The sequence below is a fragment of the Mustela putorius genome, unplaced genomic scaffold, assembly GCF_011764305.1.
Source record: "Mustela putorius furo isolate JIRA1106 unplaced genomic scaffold, ASM1176430v1.1 tig00003901_pilon_pilon_pilon, whole genome shotgun sequence".
Classification (NCBI taxonomy): Eukaryota; Metazoa; Chordata; class Mammalia; order Carnivora; family Mustelidae; genus Mustela; species Mustela putorius.
The window spans coordinates 8,657,970-8,677,303 of NW_025422049.1; the positions used below are offsets into that span (position 1 = coordinate 8,657,970).

Sequence of the window (19,334 nt, forward strand, 5' to 3'; positions counted from 1 at the left end):
GACCTACTCCTTCAAAGCTGATGAATATTCCATGCAATAATGAATATTGCTCTTGCAAGAAAGCATGTAGCGCAGTGCCCAGTGCAGAAAGCATTTGAACGATGTTAATCGTTGCCTGTGACCTGTGGTCAGTATAGTAATGGTCGACATGTAAGTGGGACTTGCTCAGGGCTTCCAAACAAGATGTCGCCTGCGATATACTTGAAAGGCCACCTCAGAGGCAGGGCCCTAACTCTCGGCTCTCACTGCCTGACCACAGGCGTGCCTCCTTGGGCCTTGCTGTTCTCATCTGTGAAATGGGAATAAGAAACGCGATCGTCACGATATGCTACTTCCCTCACCCTCAATTGCTGGGAGGACCAAATGGCTCTGGGGGTGGTCTGAAGAGGACAGAGCCCCTATAAGTGTGAGATTTATGCTCTGAGTTTACACGCAAGAATGCTTTCACTTAGAGTCGGCACAGAAGTTCTTGGGAACTTGGGAAGTTCTTGGGAGAATTGTCATGCATTCGAAACAAGGGTGCCTGAATAGGGAAGGTGCACTGGAGAGCAGCGGGGAAACCAGGAGCTCCTCACAATGTCACGCTCCCAGGCTGCTAAAGATGGAGCAGGGCATCCGGCCCTAGGGGAGCAGGTGAGCCTTGAAGCAGCTCACAGCGGGCCATTCAAGCCATGCCCTCTGAGGGCATGACCAGCACGATGTCTAGCCTGAGAGCCACACATTCTGAAAATCCTGGGCACCATAGAGTGGAAATCACCTGACACTTTGGGGCCAGACATGGGTTTGAATCCTCACAGTATTACTTGCTAGCTGTATGGCTGTGGGTGAATGAAGGCCATAGCCTGCCTGAGCCTCAGTTGTCTTCTCTGTAAAATGGATATAAGGATTCCTACCTCCCAGGGTTGTCACAAGGATTGAATCAGGTAACTGATGGGGCCCATAGGTGGCCCTCAGTTAACACGAGTTCCTTTGCTGTCTGATGAGCAAATGTTAGCCACTTAATCATCCCCTTTCTGTTCCTCTGGGATGGAAATAAAGTGAAAGTGTTGGCTGAGGGCCCTGGAAAACTGTTTAGGCCTTTCTGGAGAGGCGGAAGGGCAGAAGAGCAGTCTGGACCTTTTTGGGACAGGTGAGGGCAAAGGAAGAAAGTGCGGGGCTCTGAGTGAGTCACAAATACAGTGTTAAGGAGGAGACTGAGCAGCCTTGCCTGAACTTGGGAGGGCCCTGAAAGAAGTCCCCATGCTCTGTGTGCCCAGAGAGGGGCTTTCTGGGGACAGAGGGTTTCCCAGCATTGGGAATTTAAACTCCAGCCATATTCATGGCCAGCTGATCCAGTGGCGGCTCATGAGCAAAGGGCACATGTTGGACCCAGCAAACTTTGTACTCCCGCGGCCACCGGGCCCCAGCCTTCAACGCCACGGCCATTTTACAAAGCCCGCCACCAGGGGCCACCAGAGAGAGTATAGCTAACTGCAGGAAGTCTCATCCCATACTTTTCGGGAGAGCAATGGAGAACAGGGGACACAGGTCATCAATGCCATGGGATGAGAATGATGTTGAGAATAGCTAACAGGTCCTAAGGGCTGACTGTGTGTGACGCCCCATGCCGAGAGCTCTCTATGAGTTAGTTACCAAATCACCTGTGAGAACCGGACCCTTCTCTTTCCTGAGCACTGTTCTGATCTCTTAGTGCACAGCAGGTGCCCAAGAAACTTCTAAAATGAATGAGTCCTCACAGGTGGTGTAGGACAAAGGCACTACCCTTAGCCCCACTTCACGGATAAGGAGGTTTAGGTTTTGAACAGCTCACTGATTTGCCCCAGATCACAAGCAACTAACCGACAAGAGGCAGGATTCAAAGCTGGATTTGTGTAGCTCCACAGCCTAACCCTTTTGCAACTACATTATCCTTCCTCTTCAGAAGGTCAAGGTGCCAGATTTCTCTTTCTGCAAGAAAGGAAGGTCTGCATGGACACTACTGAATCACAGAATCAAGAACGTTAGAGAAAAACACGATATTGTGACCACCATACCTTCAAACTACCTACTCCCTCCACTTCCCAAATTCTGTCCCAAGACAGATTCATTTCATGGCTAAGGAAACTGAGGCATGGAGAAATTACACAATTTGTCCCAGGTCACACAGCTTGTGAAGATTATTATTAGTTTGCATTTCTGTCCTTTAAAAGGCTCAGAGCCTGAGAGGGAGAGGAAGAGTTTCTTCTATTGGGGCCAAGGCTAAATGGGAAAAAAAAAATCAACAAAGGATGCCATACTATTAAAGCAGCTTACTTGACTTTTCTTTTGAAAGTAGAAACATAAACCATTTCACTCATCTGATTTGAACATTTGAAGCTGTATTCCTTGTTACAAACACGACAAGATTATAACAATATAATTCATTTATCCACTAAAGCATAGAAGGGAGATGTTCAAAATGAGGAATGGAAACAAGAGGGGAGAAAAAGAAGAGATACAGGGCATGGGAACGTCTAGATATGGATTAGGAAAGAGCAACAAAGCAGCAGGCACTGTGTCTCACAAAAGATTGCTACTGAAGATTGCTCAAGTCATGTTGCATTCTTCCATCAATAGGGTCATTATCTCTTATTTTCTGTCCTGTGGACCTCAACGGCCAAGGACCAGCCTATCCTATAAGCTATGGGTCATGTTAGTTCCCTACCCTGCATCAGCTCTCGCTGCTTCAGATCTCCCTTTTCCCTAAGCTCAAGCATTCTGGACGAATGGAGAGAAAAGTAAGTCAAAGGGGGAGTCTCCTCTGATGTCCGTGGGGGTTGGGGAAAGGAAAGGGCCCTGGGAGCCGGGGTGCATCTACCTACCCACAGGTTAAGCAGAGCCCAGAAGAGGAGGTAGAAGAGTCTGCTCCCCCTGAGTTTGCATAAAGCACACAGACAGAGTTTTCTATGTGAGTTCCCTCTTCATGCGTGCTACTTATAGTGTGTCTCCAGAAACCTCTAAGGGAGAGAAGTGGGGGGAGATCCCCACAAAGCCTCCATCCCCTGTTTTTGAAGAATATAGTTTTACTTTGACATATGCGGAATGTTTCCACTGTTCCCGTGGCTTCAGAAGCCCAAGTGTCAAAGACCTAAGACCTTATTTTATGCAGAGATGGCCTATGTTCTCTCTTTCAGACTCAGAGAAAGCAGGAAGGTCTCTGGGATGAGGTAGTTAGCTCCCCTATAGGGATGGGTTTCTGACTTGAGAAGATTTCAAAAATATATGTTTTGAAGGGGCAGAAAGAATGAGTGGGGAAGTTTAAGTCAAATCTCCTGCAACCCTGTGCAATTATTTTGTTGTTTTTTTTGAAACTGAAGTGTAATTAACATACAGTGTTCTATTAGTTTGAAGTGTACAATATAGTGATTCAACAATTCTGTATGTTACTCAAGGATCATCGTGATAGGTGTGCTCTGAATTCCCTCTATTTCCCTACCCACCTTCCCTCTGTCAACCAAGTTTGTTCTCCGTATTTAAGAGCCTGATTTTTTTTGTCTCGGTTTTTTTTTGTTTGTTCGTTTGCTTTGTTCCTTAAATTCCACATATGAGTGAAATCATATGGTATTTGTCTTTCTCGGACTTATTTCACTTGGCATTACAACCTCTAGGCCCATCCGTGTTCTTGCAAATGGCAATATTTCATTCTTTTACAGCTATTATTTCCACATATATACATATATATGTGTGTGTGTGTGTGTGTATACATATATATGTATATATAGATATAGATATCACATTTTCTTTATTCACTCATTTGATGGACACTTGGGGTACTTCTGTGTCTTGGCTATTGTAAATAACGCTGCAATAAACATAGGGGTGCATGTAGCTTTTCAAATTGGTGCTTTCATTACCCAGTAGTGTAATTACTAGATCATACAGTAATTCTATTTTGATTTTTTTTTTTCAGGAAACTCCATACTGTTTTCCACAGCTTCTGCTTTTTTAAATGGAAAAAAAATAGCTTAGGGGGTAGTTGGGTGGCTCAGTCAGTTAAGCAACTGCCTTCAACTCAGGTCATGATCTCAGGGTCCTGGGATCAAGCCCCATGTTGGGCTCCCTGCTCAGTGGGGAGTCTGCTTCCCCCTCTCCCTCTATGCACTCTCTCTCTCTCTTGCTTGCTCTCTCTCAAATATATAAATAATCTTTAAGTAAGAGACAAAGAAAAGAAAAAAAATTGTTTTCTAAAAATCATTTCTAAACAATCAGAAAGTAGGAGAGTTTTCTGAAAATATTGACAGGATTCTGAAGGGTCTGTTCTGTAGGCTGGTCCCCTCTTGGCCAACTGAAGCTGGGCTTAGATGGGCCTCTCTGGCCTCTCCAGGAATGTACTGGGCATTTTCATCAATTATCTCAATGAATCATAAAATCCTAGAATGCCCAGGCTAAAAGGAATCCTAGACTCCAAGTCTAATTGAATCCTTTAGTTCTCAGGTGAGAAAACAGGCCCAGAAAAAGCACCCAACATGCCTAGGCCTCAGGGCTCAAGCAGAGCTAGGACATCAACTCTCCAAAAATTGCTGCGGGCCTCATTAAAGGGTCAAGTTTTAGAGATGTTTATTAGAAGAACTAAATACCTTCCTTTGTGGTCACAGTCCTCTCTAGATATCATTCAAGTTGCTTTTTCTTCACCATCTGGTCCTGCCATCAATGTCTTATGGCTTCCCACTTTGGCTTTTCTGTCCCAGTCATGCCCAGTATCCCATATGATTCACCGCAGTGTTTCCCTCAAAGGGGTTGCCTAGACCCTCTACATCAGGATTGCCTGGGAGCTTCGAAAGCAAGCAGGTCTCTCTCTGGGCCTGCCGCTGCCGCCAATGAGGAGTGAGACTCCCCCGGGCTGAGGAGGGCCCAGGTATCCATGTTTGACAGACAGGATGTTGATTCAAGCCCATTTCTCACACCCAAATCCCTACCTGTTGTAGTTGTTTTAAAAAACCTACTGTTCAGTGGGCACTTCCTTTGTCCCGGGCACGGCGCTCTTTTGCACACAGTATCTCCTTTATTCCTTAGATGCTGGCTGGGTCTTTATCTGTCAGTCTCAAGTGGGCAGCAGAGTGGTGTCTGTGGCGGGGAGGGGCCAGGTGTCTCCCGCCCCCACTGTAGGGCTCCTCCCATGTGCTCCCCTCAGTGGGCCCTCTTCTTCTCCTAGGCCATTTTGACCCAAAATTCTTCAATTTTAAGGAAACTTAGGAGATAGCTGCTCTCCAGTTTCTCACTGCCACTCTCCTCTCCCCTGAGGTGGTGACCCTACTGGGAAGAGCTTTGCGCACCTCACTGACTTCTTCCAAGTGACAGCCCTGTTCCTTTCCCTGCCAGGGAAGCGCGTGGCGGGTGGCAGGGAACGAATGGGCATGGGAATGTCTTGAGAAAACTGTGTGTTTTCTCTGCTTCTGTGGCCAAGAGTGAACACAGGAGAAGGGAACTGGGAAACTTTGTTCTGCCCTTGGCCATCTGGGCCTTTCTCCCCTCCTCAACTAGCAGCCTTCTGGCCTGGCCTGGCTCCAGGAGAGCCAGGAGATCCTGGCTCCTTCAGGAGATCCCCACCTCCTCTGCCCTCCTGGTGTCTGGAATAGTGCCAGGCTCTGGGTCACTGTATTTTCTAGTCAGTTGCTGTCTGGTGTCCCCGGTTCCAGCACCTCTTCCCGTGGCCCCTTGGTATTGGTCCAGGAGCTTCTGACTTCTTTTGTTGGCGCTGGACCAAAGAGGTGGGACAGTCAGGTGTGAGAGCAGACTTGACCCTGGGGCAAAAGGGATGTAAGGGGAACAGGGGCCGCCATGCCTCATTGTCCCGAGCATGTCTTCCTGGGCCAGGGTTCTCAGGCTCTTTCCGGTGGCCCAGGGTCTGTGGCTGTCATCTGTCCTCCCTGCCCCCACTCCCACCCCCAACTCACCTAGGCTGACTTTCAAGTAAGTGCCTCAGCGCTCAAGCTGACAACAAACTATTCTGCCCAGCAGAAGGCCCGTCTTAAGGTGGGTCTCATCTCTCAGGCCTTTCATGATTCCTCCAGCCTTGTGCTACTTTTAAGGGAGCCACCCACAAAATCACCTTCTAGAACTTTCTATGGCTACACACTTTCCATTCCCGGATTCTTCCACCTGCTCTTTCCCTTCCATCTCATCTTCCCTTGTTCTTTGACTTCGAGATCTTAGCTCTCTGGCTTAGTTTTGCTGTTCCCCTCCCCCCTTGGCAATGCACATTCGAGCTTCCTGTTCCCAGACTCTGGGGGCCTACAGACCTCTCTTCTATGTAGTCAGTACTCTAGAGTTTAGCCTTCGGGTCCTTGTCATAAAAACGTCACAAGAGAGCACGTGATAATTTAGTCTCACCACCTCACGTTACAAGTGTGGGAACTGAGGCCACAAAGGTAATCTGTCGGAAGGGCAGAATCAGGATCCAGGCCTTCTGATTCCTACTCAGAGACAGTTCTCAAATGTTTCACGTGTGCTTGTTTCTCGTCAGCAGGGAGTGGGTAATTTTATGTAGATCACATGGGCCCTGGAGTCAGACGACATCGCCTTGCCTGTGGACTTGCCCGTGGCCCTCAGCAGTTACTTAGCCTTTCGGGATCCTCCCCACAAAATGGGGAGGATCAGGAATCAATAGTACCCAATAGTACCCACCTCATAGGATCGAATGAGCTGATGTGTGCCCACATTAACTGTTCCGTAGGTGCTAACTTCTGTATTTCGTCACTGCAACTCCGAACCCATAGTAGGTCTGCAAAAAGACTTTGGGGTAGCAAAGAAGAGGGGCTTTGGGAAAGACAGTTCTGACTTTGTGGCCTGGTTCAGAGGGAGTGATTCCAATGGTGGGGATTCAAGGCCATGTGGAAAGAGCAGGCAATGCCATGGCTAGGGGAAAAGGAGAGACTTGGGAATCAGGGAACCTTCGGGTAATCCCTCCTGTGACTCTAAGTGCACCCCTGCCTCTGCCTGGCTGTAGTGCTGTCTGCGGGGTTAAGGGCTAAGGAAATCTGGGGTCTCGGGCTCTCAGATATCACCTTGATCAAGAATGGCCAGGGCTCTCAGCTTCTTGGGTGCATCTTTATTTCAGGGGGCATGTACCCTTTGGGGACAGCAACCTCCCCCCCAGGCCCCACCCTCTCCCCGTTAAGGCACAGTGTGTCCAGAGACCTCTGTTCCCTGCCCTTCGGAACTGGGAGGCCAGGGCTAGTTATCATAACCATGAGGCAAAGCTGAGACTGCGTCCCCTGGCCCCCACCCAGTGGGCTTAAAGGGCCTTAAGATGAAACCAAAAAGCTACAAGTTGCCTTCGTCAAAGGTATGGATGGTGCAGCTTGGCATGGGGGGGCTTATTCCTGGGATCTGGTTTTCTCCCCCCTTTAGCTCTCCTACCTCCTCCCCCACCCCTTGCAAAAAATGACTACCTGTGTCTCATCTTCTAGGGGTCTTTCGAATTCAAAGGTCAGGAAGCCTCTGGGCTGTAGCCCACAGGCTCCAACCAGCCCTGGAGAGCTCATTCCCTGCACCAGGGCCACCACCTCCTTTCTTCTTTTGCCTTCCTTCCCCCACTTGGAGAGTTTTCACCGCCCCCCCCCCCGCCAAACTGATGGATTATGGATCGCTAGAAGCTGTATTAATACCAGCTGTATTAATACCAACTGCAGCAAATACCTCATAAAATAAAAAGCCACAGACACACTCTGCTTGGGATGGGCTTGAGCGCTGACAGAGAGGTCGGGTGCAGAGCCCTCGGCGTGCAACACACACTTGAAGCTGTGAAATCCATCCTTGGGGCCCCTTGACTCAATCCTGGCTCTCCCCTGAGTCCCCCAGGGCCCCCATGCTTCCTGCTCCCCTGGCTGGTACCCTACTCCAGCCTGGCAGCCCAGGGGCCCATGCAACAGACATGTTCCCTTCAGCACGTGCGAGAGCTCATTGCAATACGTGGGGCTAGTGAGCCGTTGGGGGCAGGATTCTTTGTTGTTAAACTGGCCCACAAATCTTGATCCAGATGTTAGGGGCGGAGGGTGACTCAGCTAGTTGTCCTAGTTTGGGGTTCTGTCATAGGCCAGCATGTGAGATTCTCTGGGGGCAGGAGTGGGGGGGTGCATTTAATATTTATCAGATTTTGCCAAGTTTTGGAGGAGGGGAGGGTGGTGGTTGAACTTCGGGCTCCCCGGAATCTTCCAGAACTGGGTTTGAGTCCTAGTTCTATTATTCCTTGTGCGACCTTGCACAGATGACCTCATGTCAGTGAGACTCAGTTTCCCCATCTGGGAAACAGGAAGGGACATAACAGTGCCCAGCTCACAGGGCTGTTGTGAGGCTTTAGTAAAGAATGCACGTAAAACCAGTTTTCACAGTGCTTACCTGGCACAGAGTAGGGCTCCGCAATTTCATTAACCCAAGGCTAACTGCTATCACTTGCCCCTGACTGCAAGAACAGAGACTTTAATCGTAGGATATGTGGGCTGACGAGACATAACGAGACTCCCCATCAGTTAGGCTCTGGGGCCACTGGAAAAATGGCGGAAAGAAGCTTTCTGGCCGAGCTCTTTACATGTGCAACCCTTGGAGGATGGAAGGTGTTAGAGGTGGCCTGGGTTGGGTCTTTCTGAGCTCCTACTGGCTTATTCGGGGGGGGGGCGGTGGGGTGCAATGGGGAGGGAGGAAAAGCAGACATGGAGGCAAGGTAAAGAGCTTTTAAATGGAAGCCTGGGAGGAGGACAGGGCATGAAGAAGGAAGAAGAAGGAAGAAGAAGAGGAGGAGGAGGAGGAGGAGGACAGGGCATGAAGAAGGAAGAAGAAGGAAGAAGAAGAGGAGGAGGAGGAGGAGAAGTTGCAATCCAGGGCAGCTGTTGTAGCTGTTCCCCTAGGATAAGGGGGGCATCTTTCCTCTTGCTGTCTTCTGGTGGTGGGACGTATCTCCACAGAAATTCTGAGCAGTCTTTCTGCTGAGACACCTGGTTTTGGGGGGCCACCTCCAGTCTCTGGGACAAAGCTCCACACTCCCAGGCTGATGATCAGGGTGCTAAGAGATATTCCTGAAACAGACTTCCCTATCTACGGTAGGGATGTGGAGGGTGGCAGGCTTGCATTTTTCTCTGGCCTCCTTGAGTGGGAGAAAGGCCTGGGTGACAATTTTTCTAGAGCAGGTGTCCTTGGCAGGAGTACCCTAGAGCATGTTTAGACATCTGTTTGACAGTTGTGGCAGTCATACGCCTGTAGGCATGGGTGTGGAGTGTAGAGAAGTAACCATCTATCCCTCATCTGTCTTCCTCCTGACACCTTTGGGCACTCAGAGGCATGGCTTTGTGGAAGTCACTGAAGATGTCACTGAAGGTGGCCTAAGGCTCCCTGCCTTTTTTTAAGATTTTATTTATTTATTTGACAGGCAGAGATTACAAGTAGGCTGAGAGGCAGGCAGAGAGAGAGAGAGGAGGAAGCAGGCTCCCTGCTGAGCAGAGAGCCCGATGCGGGGGTCGATCCCAGGACCCTGGGATCATGACCTGAGCAGAAGGCAGAGGCTTTAACCCACTGAGCCACCCAGGCGCCCCGGCTCCCTGCCTTTAAAGCCATGCTGCACTTCCTGCTTCCAGCAGCTCTCCAGCCAAGGGCTCTCTGAGCCAGACTAAATGGCCATCAGGATTGTTTCCCTCCACCCAGGATATAGGCAAGCAGAAGTTCTAGAGCTAACTGGGCTGGAGGAAGGGAGCAGAAAATCCCGAGGGCTGCTTACCAAGTTCTGTGTTTCATCTTCTGTGGCTCTAAACCTACCCTGCTTCTGCCTCCTTCCTCAACTAGAGCTGGCTTGTATTCATTTTCTATTGCTGTGTAACAAGTCATCTGCGTTTCCGGGTCTTGCACAACATGGACGTACCCCTTCCTGGTGTCCGGGAGTCAGGTGTCCCGGCACTGTGTACATCAGGGCCTCAGCTGTGGCTGAGGACTCATCTGAAGTCAGAGCTTTTCTTCTGAATGGGCTGGTGTGTGGCAGAATTTAGGCTTTGGAGATGGTAGGGCTGAGGTCCTCTGAGGCTTGGTTCTCAGCTACTGGGGGCCACCTGCTAGGCCCTGCCACGTGGTCCTCACACCCCATGACATAGCGGTTTGTTCCTTCAAACCCAACAGGAGAGTGTCTCCCATGGCTTAGAATCTCTGACTTCTCTATCTGACCTCTGGACACACTTTTTAAAAAGAGCTTACCTGATTAGGTTAGGCCCACCCAGACAGGGCACGCCCACTTAGAATTCTGCCCACCACAGACTCTACTTCTTTTTTTTTTTTTTAAGATTTTTATTTATTTATTTGACAGACAGAGATCACAAGTAGGCAGAGAGGCAGGCAGAGAGAGAGAGAGGAGGAAGCAGGCTCCCTGCTGAGCAGAGAGCCGGATGTGGGGCTCGATCCCAGGACTCTGGGATCATGACCTGAGCCGAAGGCAGAGGCTTTCACCCACTGAGCCACCCAGGCGCCCCCACAGACTCTACTTCTGAAAAGCGTTTCAGCCTACTCGGTTATTTTCTACAAAGTGAGGCCAGCTGCTTTCCATTAGCATTCCCCACACTGGGAAGGTGGCAAAGCTGTCAAGCAAAAATCTGCTGAACCCTTGAAGTTGAACTAGGCTGTAGTTAAAAAATTTCAATGACCTTGGAAGACAGGCATTAGTCCCTTGTTGTTTCTCTCCTTTTTCCCCCCCATAGAGCCCTTGTTTAGCCCTCAAGTCAGACAGTCTGAGAAGCAAAAGAGAACTGTGAGGCCTAAGCCTCCAGGGTTGGCCAAGGGCAGGTAGGCATTTAAACGATGACCGATAATGAAACTTTATATCCCTGCTGGGCCAGCCTTCCTGACAACCGTTATTACATGATTTTACGCTCCCTGGAAGTGGTTCTGAAGGCCTCTCATTTACTGGATAAAAATGTCCTTTATTTCATCTTTCCCTATTCAACTTTCCAGCTTTTTCGTGGATTTCGTGCTGAGGGGATTTTTTCCCACAGTGTGTTTTGTATTGTCCCAGTGTGTTTTAAAAAGGGGACCGCTTTCCCTACTGATTTCCTGTTTGTTGGGGCAGCACCCCCTACTCCCTGCTCTAGTGTTCACCCATCCAGAAAAACACGCAGCGCGCGCCTCCCGTGCACCTGGCCTCGTTCTAGGTGTTGGTGACATCTGGAGAGGCAAGACATGGTCCTTATCTTCAAGGAGAGATCAGGTGGGATGGAAACATGCACAAAGGGCCACGAGCATGGGGCACGGGTGGTGACCTGTGAGCTGGGTCTGGAGGAAAGGGTAGGATTTTAAGGATGTGGGGATGAAAGAGTTGACATTCTAGGCCTAGTGGACAGAGCATCGAACTTGACAGCGTATGGTGCATCTGGGGAATGATGGGCAATTCTGGATGTGAGGGTATGAGTGGGGGATGGACTTCGGGTACAACGGAAGAGGGGTAGGGGACACCAGATTGCCGAGGACTTCAAGAGTCAAGGACTTGGCTCCCATCCTGCTGGAAGCAGGAAGTTGATAAACTAGTTGAAACCAGGGAGGCTCACGGTCAAGCTGGTATCTGAGACCAAACATTGTGACTTTTTTGAGAAACCAATGAAATGATAGCATTTTTGCTAAATATCATACACAAAAGTACAGAGCAGAGGAGGTGGCCCAAAGGCTGCTCTTAAAGAGGCTTGGTATAATGAAGGAACCAATACACCTTAGATTTATATTAGCTGTCCTAAGACACGTGAAACAAATACAACAATGGGCGCCTCGGTGTCTCAGTTGGTTAAGCGACTGCCTTCGGCTCAGGTCATGATCCTGGAATCCCAGGATTGAGTCCCACATCGGACTCCCAGCTTCATGGGGAGCTTCTCCCTCTGACCTTCTCCCCTCTCATGCTCTCTCTCACTATCTCTCTCTCAAATAAATAAATAAAATAAAATAAAAAGAAATACAATGATGCCTCTGTGGGTGAGGGGGGGGGTACTTGGGAAGCAAAGCTCTGGTTAATAAGGTCAGCCCGAGGGCGAGCAAAAAGGACTTTTGCCCGTGGTGGAGGGCTGTTAAGTAGACGGAGGCAGGGTACCTGTTCCTGAAGCTTCCTCTGTGAGGTCCTAGGCTTAGCCCAGCTACAGGCTAAGGGCTCCCCATCCAGGGTTCTTGTGGCTGGGACATGTAGGAGTGGATTCTCTACACTGAGGACAGGAGGGGCCTGAGCGTGCTTCGTTCTGCATAGACAAACAACCTAGGAGCAGGCCCCACCTCACTCAGCGAGAAGGAAGGCCCTGCAAAGCTGGGAAGACAAGGGGATCCCTCCCCCCGGATAAGTGCTCCTATAGCACGCCTCTACTTCTAAGACATTTCTGACCACAAAGATGGCTCCTGTGTTACTTCCCTTTCTTTTACTGAACTGAGGCATCCGTGCACCAAACATTTGAGTGCTTGCTGTGTGCTGGGTAACATTCTAGGGGCTGGGAGATCCAGTGATGGGCAAAATACATGAGGTCCCTGACCTTTTGGAATTTACCTTCTACTAGAGAAGACAGACAAGAAAGTGAATTACTATAGAATATGATTTTAAGTACCACTGAGGGCTGTAAAGGTGTTAATAAAGAACCATGTGATGGAGAGAAACCATAGGCTCCAGCCAGGATAGTCATGGAGGTCTTCTCTGGGAGGGAACATCTGAGCTGACTTGAAAGCTACAAAGGAGCCAGCCATGGAACTAGTCAGGAGCTTTCCGGGCAAAGGGAGCAGCAAGTGTGAAGGTCCTGAGATCAAAAGGGGCTGGGTATGTTGGGTGAGAAGGCCAGTGAGGCTGCAGCAGAGGGAGGCAGGAGGGAGTTGGCAGGATTGGTGGTCAGGGGGGCACGAGCATGGGGCCAGATCACATAAAGTCCAGGGGTGGAGGTGGATAAGGAGCTGAGACTTTGAGCGTGCTGGCAAGCCACTGGGGGGTTTCGAGCAGGGGGCTGGTAGGACTAACATGGCCACCGTGTGGAAAGTAAGGAGGCAAAAATGGAAAAGAGAGGAATCAAGAGCTCCCAAATTTCAGTCTGAGCATTTAGTTAGTGGCATTTTTCAGAGCTGGGGAAAACCGGGGTGGGGGGAAAAGTGAGTATGAGGGGAAGCAAGAGTTCCATGCAGATGTTGGCTTGGCAGTTGGTTATAGGGCTATGTAGTACAGAGGTGTATAGATGGTACTTCAAATCTGAATGAGATCATTTAGGATGTGGTAGCCACTAGTCACTAGCACTTGAAATTGACCAGCTCAAATTGAGATGAGCCGTATGTGTGAGATGCTAACTGGATTTCAAAGAATTAGCATGGAAAAAAAAAAAAACGTTAAATATTCCCTTGCTATTAGTTTTATGATGATTACCTGTCAAGCCACTACTATTTTGGTTCTATTGAGTTAAATAAAATGTGATAATGTTTGGGCTCTGCTGAGGTCAAAGTAACCCCTCCCCCCATTTTCTTTTACTTTTTAAATGCGACCAACTAGGAATTCTGCAATGGCACACGTGGCTTGCAGTGGTGGCTCACATTCAGGTTTCTACCAAGGAAGAGGTCACAGATAAAGAGGGCCAAGGACAGAGGCTTTAAGGGCTACAACATTTCAGATCCAGGGAGAGGAGAAAGATAATGCAAAGGAGTTTGAGAAGAATCAGCCAATGAGGTTGGAGGAAAATCAAGGAGTATGATGGTCAAAAAGGCAAAGTGATAAAATTGTACAAAAAAGAGGGCGTGTCACATGTTGCTGGGAAGTCTGGGAACCCACTGTGGCATTCAGTTAAGAGCCCTTTTGGTAGAGTCCTTTGGAAGGAGTTTGGGTTGGAAGCCTGAATTCACTCTCTGAGCCCAGGACACTAAGAAGTGAAGACATCAGGATAGTAAGTATAGATGACCCAACTTTTAAGTTTTCCTTAAAAGGGACAGGGAGAAATGGGGTGGTAACGGGAAGAGAATTTCAAATCAAGGGGAGGCATGTGTGTTTTGCTGTGGTGGTTTGTTGGTTGTTTGGGTGGTTGAGACAGGGAGACAGCTCAGCTGATGGTGGTGTTAGTCAAATTGAGAAATTCTATTAAGTGCTCTAAGGGATTCGGAGACTGCCAAGATGTCCTCTTGCTTTGTTCTCTCTCTTGGCTTCTGTACTTTTCTCTTTGTTGTTGCTTCGCTGTCTTCTGCCCCCGCCTGTGTTGGGTTAAGGACAATAACCAGGACCATGGTCTGGTAACTTGGAAAACATGCTCCTTTTCTATGGACTTCTCCAAAGCTCAGAAAGAGTTTATTTCCCCAGTGTCTAAAAAGCCTTCTTTAGTCTTGGTTGGGGGGAGGGGTGCTGGTATGTTTTTAAACTGGCCCAGGAGCTCACCCATGATGTGAATTGCCGCTGGCCCAAGGAATTCTCCAGTCCTCCCTTGGAATTTCTGAGGCAATTCTGAATTTCTCCATCCCTTTGCTCCTCCTAAATCTCCAGGTGGAACGTGTGTGTGTGCGTGTGTGTGTGTGTGTGTGTGTGTGTGTGAGAGAGAGAGAGAGAGAAAGAGAAAGAGAAAGAGAGAGATAGAGAATTTGTGAGTGTTGTATGGGCTTGGGATTAAGTCATCTGCAGGCAGAACTGTGATATTGGTTCATTAGAGTTTGAGTGACTTGAACATAGTGTCAATACTTTTCAGCCAAGGCCGGCCGAGACACACCTGTCATCGAACGAGTTGGGTTTATTACTCACCACGGTAAGAAAGAACACACACCCTGGGAAATCACAGGACTTCAAAGTGAGAGGGTCTGAAGCCATCTTGACAGCAGGGCCCTGTCAGCCCTCACCGTGGTTTGGAAGCATTCGCTTTCCAAGGCCTCAGTCACTCTTGCTGGTGACCTCTCAAGTTGGCCTTAACCTCAGAGCCCACGGGCATCCCTCTCTACTTCCGGAGATGTATGGGTGGGGGGTGGGGGCGCATGTGGCTGGGGGCAGGACAGGACCCGCCTGGAATCCATCCATGAGATAGCAATGGCAGTTTGACTATGTCTGGGGGCTGAGCAGATTGGGGGTGGGAAAGGGGCTCCAGAAACTACCTAACCCCTACTTGATGGTCCTTCAGCTAGTCAGATCAAGACCCTTGGGGGATTTCTTATGAGGCCAGTCTCTGCCCGCCTCTCTACAGCTTCCCATGAATATAGCATCCTTTGTCTGGGCTAGGGTGCTGCTCAGATTCCCCCTCCCCAATCCACATAAACTCCCATAAAAAATTTCAGTTTTGATTTTTAATGATCTGGTTATCCACAGACAGGTTTCCCTAGACCTGTCAGCCACCCCAAGCTTTTGCTAAAAGGTTAGATTGAAGGGAAAATTTACAGCCGATGCTCAATCGATTATCTGTTCTGGTGGAGACGGTTGATACTCCCATGACATAGAATCAGAGTCATGGGAGAATTAGCCTTTTGATGGTCACTTGGATGGCTTCCCATTTTGGGCTATTTAAAATGATGCAGTGATGAATTCTTGCATGTATATGTCTGTGTATTTGCCTGTTCTAGACATTTCATATACATGAAGTCATGATCTTCTTTTTAAAGAAGGGTAATTCTCTCTCATGGCAATTCTTTTGGTCTGGTTTTCCTTGAATGGTTTAAGAATCTAATGGAAGGATAAGGAGTGAGGTAAAATGAGTGTGTTATGCCCAGGACATGAAGTGATGATCTTTTGCTTTTTCACTCAATATTTTCCTTTAGTGATCCTACTATGGCTGAATCCCTTAGTGAGGTTTCTGGAAGTCTGGAAGTTCTGGAGGCCAATGATGAGGGTAAGTAGCCCAGTGGAATCGTGGAACTAGATTTGTTTACTGTGTTTAACCCCTAGGAAAAAAAAAATGAAGTCACAAGCAAGCAAGTTCCTATCAAATTTCTAATAACATTAGACTCAGTCTGCATTTACTTCGCAATTTTGGGGTCTCTTTTTTGGGGGATCCGTCTCTGATGTCACAAGGTTTGTCTGAGGCCCTGTAATCTACTTTGGGGATGATTACCAGTTTCTACTTACTAAGGCAGGAAAAGTATTTCTGCTTAATCAGCAAAAAAAAAAAAAAAAAATGGAGCAGAACCATGATCTGAGAGATTCAACTGAGGTTTTACTGTAGATATAATCCAGATTTAACCAACAAATTTACGGTTTGTAGAATAAAGAGGAAATACAAAAAAAAAGATGTCACCGTAGGCCTCTGTTAAGTGGGACTCAATTTACAAAACGTTTTGTAAAATTTACTCAGACGTGTGCCCATTCCCTAAATCGTGGGGCCACCTAGGACTGATATGTGACTGTGAGTGAATATCAGTTCAGTGAGGCAAAAGTCACTAGACAATGATAAACCTCATTGACATCCCCATCCCCACCACTGCAAAGGAACCATCAGGCATAATTAAGACTTTAATTTGAATTTAAAGAGGACTAAGTGCAACAGTTCGCGGGGTTGTTTTCAATTTTTTTCTCAAAGATTTTATTTATTTATTTAACAGAGAGAGATCACAAGTAGGCAGAGAGGCAGGGAGAGAGGGCGGAGGAAGCAGGCTCCCTGCCAAGCAGAGAGCCCGATGTGGGACTCAATCCCAGGACCCTGAGATCATGACATGAGCGGAAGGCAGAGGTTTTAACCCACAGAGCCACCCAGGTGCCCTGTTTTCAATTTTTATTAAAGTAGAACGTGATGTGGAAGACTTGATTTGGAAGAACAAAATGGAACCTTCTTGTGGCTTCCCAGAGCCTGATTTGACTGCTGATGTGGGGCTGATGTCAGGGTGGGGGGGAGGGGATGTTGAACCTGGGGCATGGATCCTTGAGGGCAGGGCCTGGGTCTTCGTTTCTGTGTCAACCATCGTTTAGTACTGGGTCTCAGAGACAGAGGGACCTTAGACACCACAAATTCAATCAATGAATGGATTTAAAAAAAGGAATGATGGGCCTCTTCACCAAGGCAGACCCCTACCAAACCAACTGACCTATTGTTTTGGCTATGAGCTAGACAGATGGCTACAAAAGAAGGTGGTAATGCAGTACATCTTGATGAAGAGTGAAGGTAAGGAAATGCCTTCTCTCTGTTTGCAAGATTTTGTTGTTTAAAAGCCCAGACAGGGGCGCCTGGGTGGCTCAGTGGGTTGAGCCGCTGCCTTCGGCTCAGGTCGTGATCTCAGCGTCCTGGGATCGAGTCCCGCATCGGGCTCTCTGCTCAGCGGGGAGCCTGCTTCCCTTCCTCTCTCTCTACCTGCCTCTCCGTCTACTTGTGATTTCTCTCTGTCAAATAAATAAATAAAATCTTAAAAAAAAAAAAAAAAAAAAGCCCAGACAGTTGGGTATGCTTTTAGAGCTAATTGTTTGCTGGCCAGAGGATAGTATGGCTGTTTGGAGGTTGATGAAGAGAAAGGCCAGTTAGAAATGTTTTCTTTCTAAGCAGTGATGCAAGAGAACAAAGTCACTGTCACGCGATGCATTTTTTTTTTTGCGATGCATTTTTAAAGCCTATCAAGTTCAATCCAGGTGGGCTGCCTGTGTGCGCGGTGGGTAAGCAAATATACGACCCAGCAGTGATGATTTCTTCATTGGAGTTAACTGTGTTTTGTTGTGGCATGTGATACATTGTCCTCATTGGATGAGGATGTTGAGAGCTCCTGCCTGTTTGGCAGGACTTGGACAGGGAATTCAGTGGCTTTGTTATAGGAAAATTCCAGAAGCTGGCAGTGGGCACCTCACTGACCACTACTGCGGTGCCTGGGGTCTGGGGGAAGGGGGCACAAGTTCCCCAGTGTGGAGGTGACCTACATAAACATTGCTGGATACAAACGTGGGCTGCGACCTCTACATCTACTGGCTGTTTAAGTCTATCTAGCCTTTGGGACTACAGCAGCTTTTGAAAACCAGCCTGGGCGGGGCTCAGCTGCTGACGATTTAAAGACACCCCTTTTGCAAAAGAGAGCTTGAAAGGCAATTCATACTCTCCAATATAGGGCAACGTCTCAGAGTTCAGTGGGGTTTCAGGAAACATAACGTGTGGACCTTTCCTAGACCGGTAACTACTTCCCAGGGCCCATCTTCACACATGGGGTCTGATGTGGTTGGGGCTCCGGAGTCTCCCAAGCCAAAGCCATCTCTGCCAACAAAGCTCTTACCCCCCAACCTGGTCCAGCCCCAGTACTCAGAGCTATCCCCCAGGGACGAATGGAAACATTGTTTTCCTTCTAATGCCCATGATTGAAAGAGATACTTAAGGTACTTAAGAATAAGTACTTAAGAGTACTTAAGGTATTTTGCATCCTCATGGGAAAATAGGTTGGTTTTGGTCAGCAAAAATAGAAAACTGGGGGCAGCGGGACAGAAATTGAAATACATGCATCATTAAGGCTAGTCCCTGGTAGAGTTCTAAAGTCACTAGCCATTTTGCTGATTTAGGGACATAAAAAGGTGTTGGTGTCTAATTTTGTCTGCCCATAAAATGCTTATGCTTGGTACATTCAGTTTTAGAGACCGAATGTTTATTAGAGGTGTTTTTATTCCGTTATTAAATGTTTGTAGATTGCATCCTAAGTGCAGCTACTAGCCACTGAGGCTCTCCTCTCTGCCTTTGCTGGTTTGTGAAAAGCAGGTTTGCCCTCCTTCCATCTAGTCGGGGATTTTGAAGCAACAGGGGCAACAACCAATATGTTTCTAAACACTCTGAGCATAAAGTTGTTCCTCTTTTAGAAAACTGGAAGGAGACCACCTGTCAAGAATCAATAAATCTTATTGGTTCTGGGTGAAAACTGGCCGGGACTTGTACCCCAGAGAAATAGGCAAATACTGCAGATAAGGGCACTTCCTCCAAGATATCCAGTTGATAAATCTTTTCCAGCAAAGACTAAATTGTATCAGTACAGTAGAGTAACTTCTCAATCTTTTTTTTTTAATTATTTAATTTATTTATTTGACAGAGAGAGATCACAAGTAGGCAGAGAGGTAGGCAGAGAGAGAGAGGAGGAAGCAGGCTCCCCACGGAGCAGAGAGCCCAATGTGGGGCTCGATCCCAGGACCCTGGGATCACGACCCGAGCCGAAGGCAGAGGCTTTAACCCACCGAGCCACCCAGGCACCCCACTGCTCAATCATTTTTGAGCCACCCCAGAATCTTTCTAAATAATTTATCATTATAGAAATTAGTTGAATTTTTCCTGAAAAAAATTACAGAAGGAAACTTGAAAAAAATATGTTTCCTTCAGAGTCTTCGTGTTTTAATCTTTCCATCTGCAGGTAGAATTGCCAAGTTGGTCCCATCATGACCCTATTTAGATACATCCTGGTAGATGAGAAATGGCCCAACCCATCCCAAACAGGAATTA

At 48.0% G+C, this 19,334-nt stretch overlaps 1 protein-coding gene across 1 annotated transcript in view; it reads left to right on the forward strand.

Moving 5' to 3' along the window:
• Positions 1–13,757: 13,757 nt before the first annotated feature.
• Positions 13,758–19,334, forward strand: part of KIAA1210 (KIAA1210 ortholog) — a 50,369-nt gene continuing 44,792 nt past the window's right edge. The window contains exons 1-3 of the mRNA XM_045068327.1: positions 13,758–13,868; positions 14,655–14,711; positions 15,709–15,779. Coding sequence (XP_044924262.1) covers positions 15,719–15,779 — 61 coding nt within the window. The 5' untranslated portion in view covers positions 13,758–13,868; positions 14,655–14,711; positions 15,709–15,718. The remainder of the gene's footprint in view (positions 13,869–14,654; positions 14,712–15,708; positions 15,780–19,334) is intronic.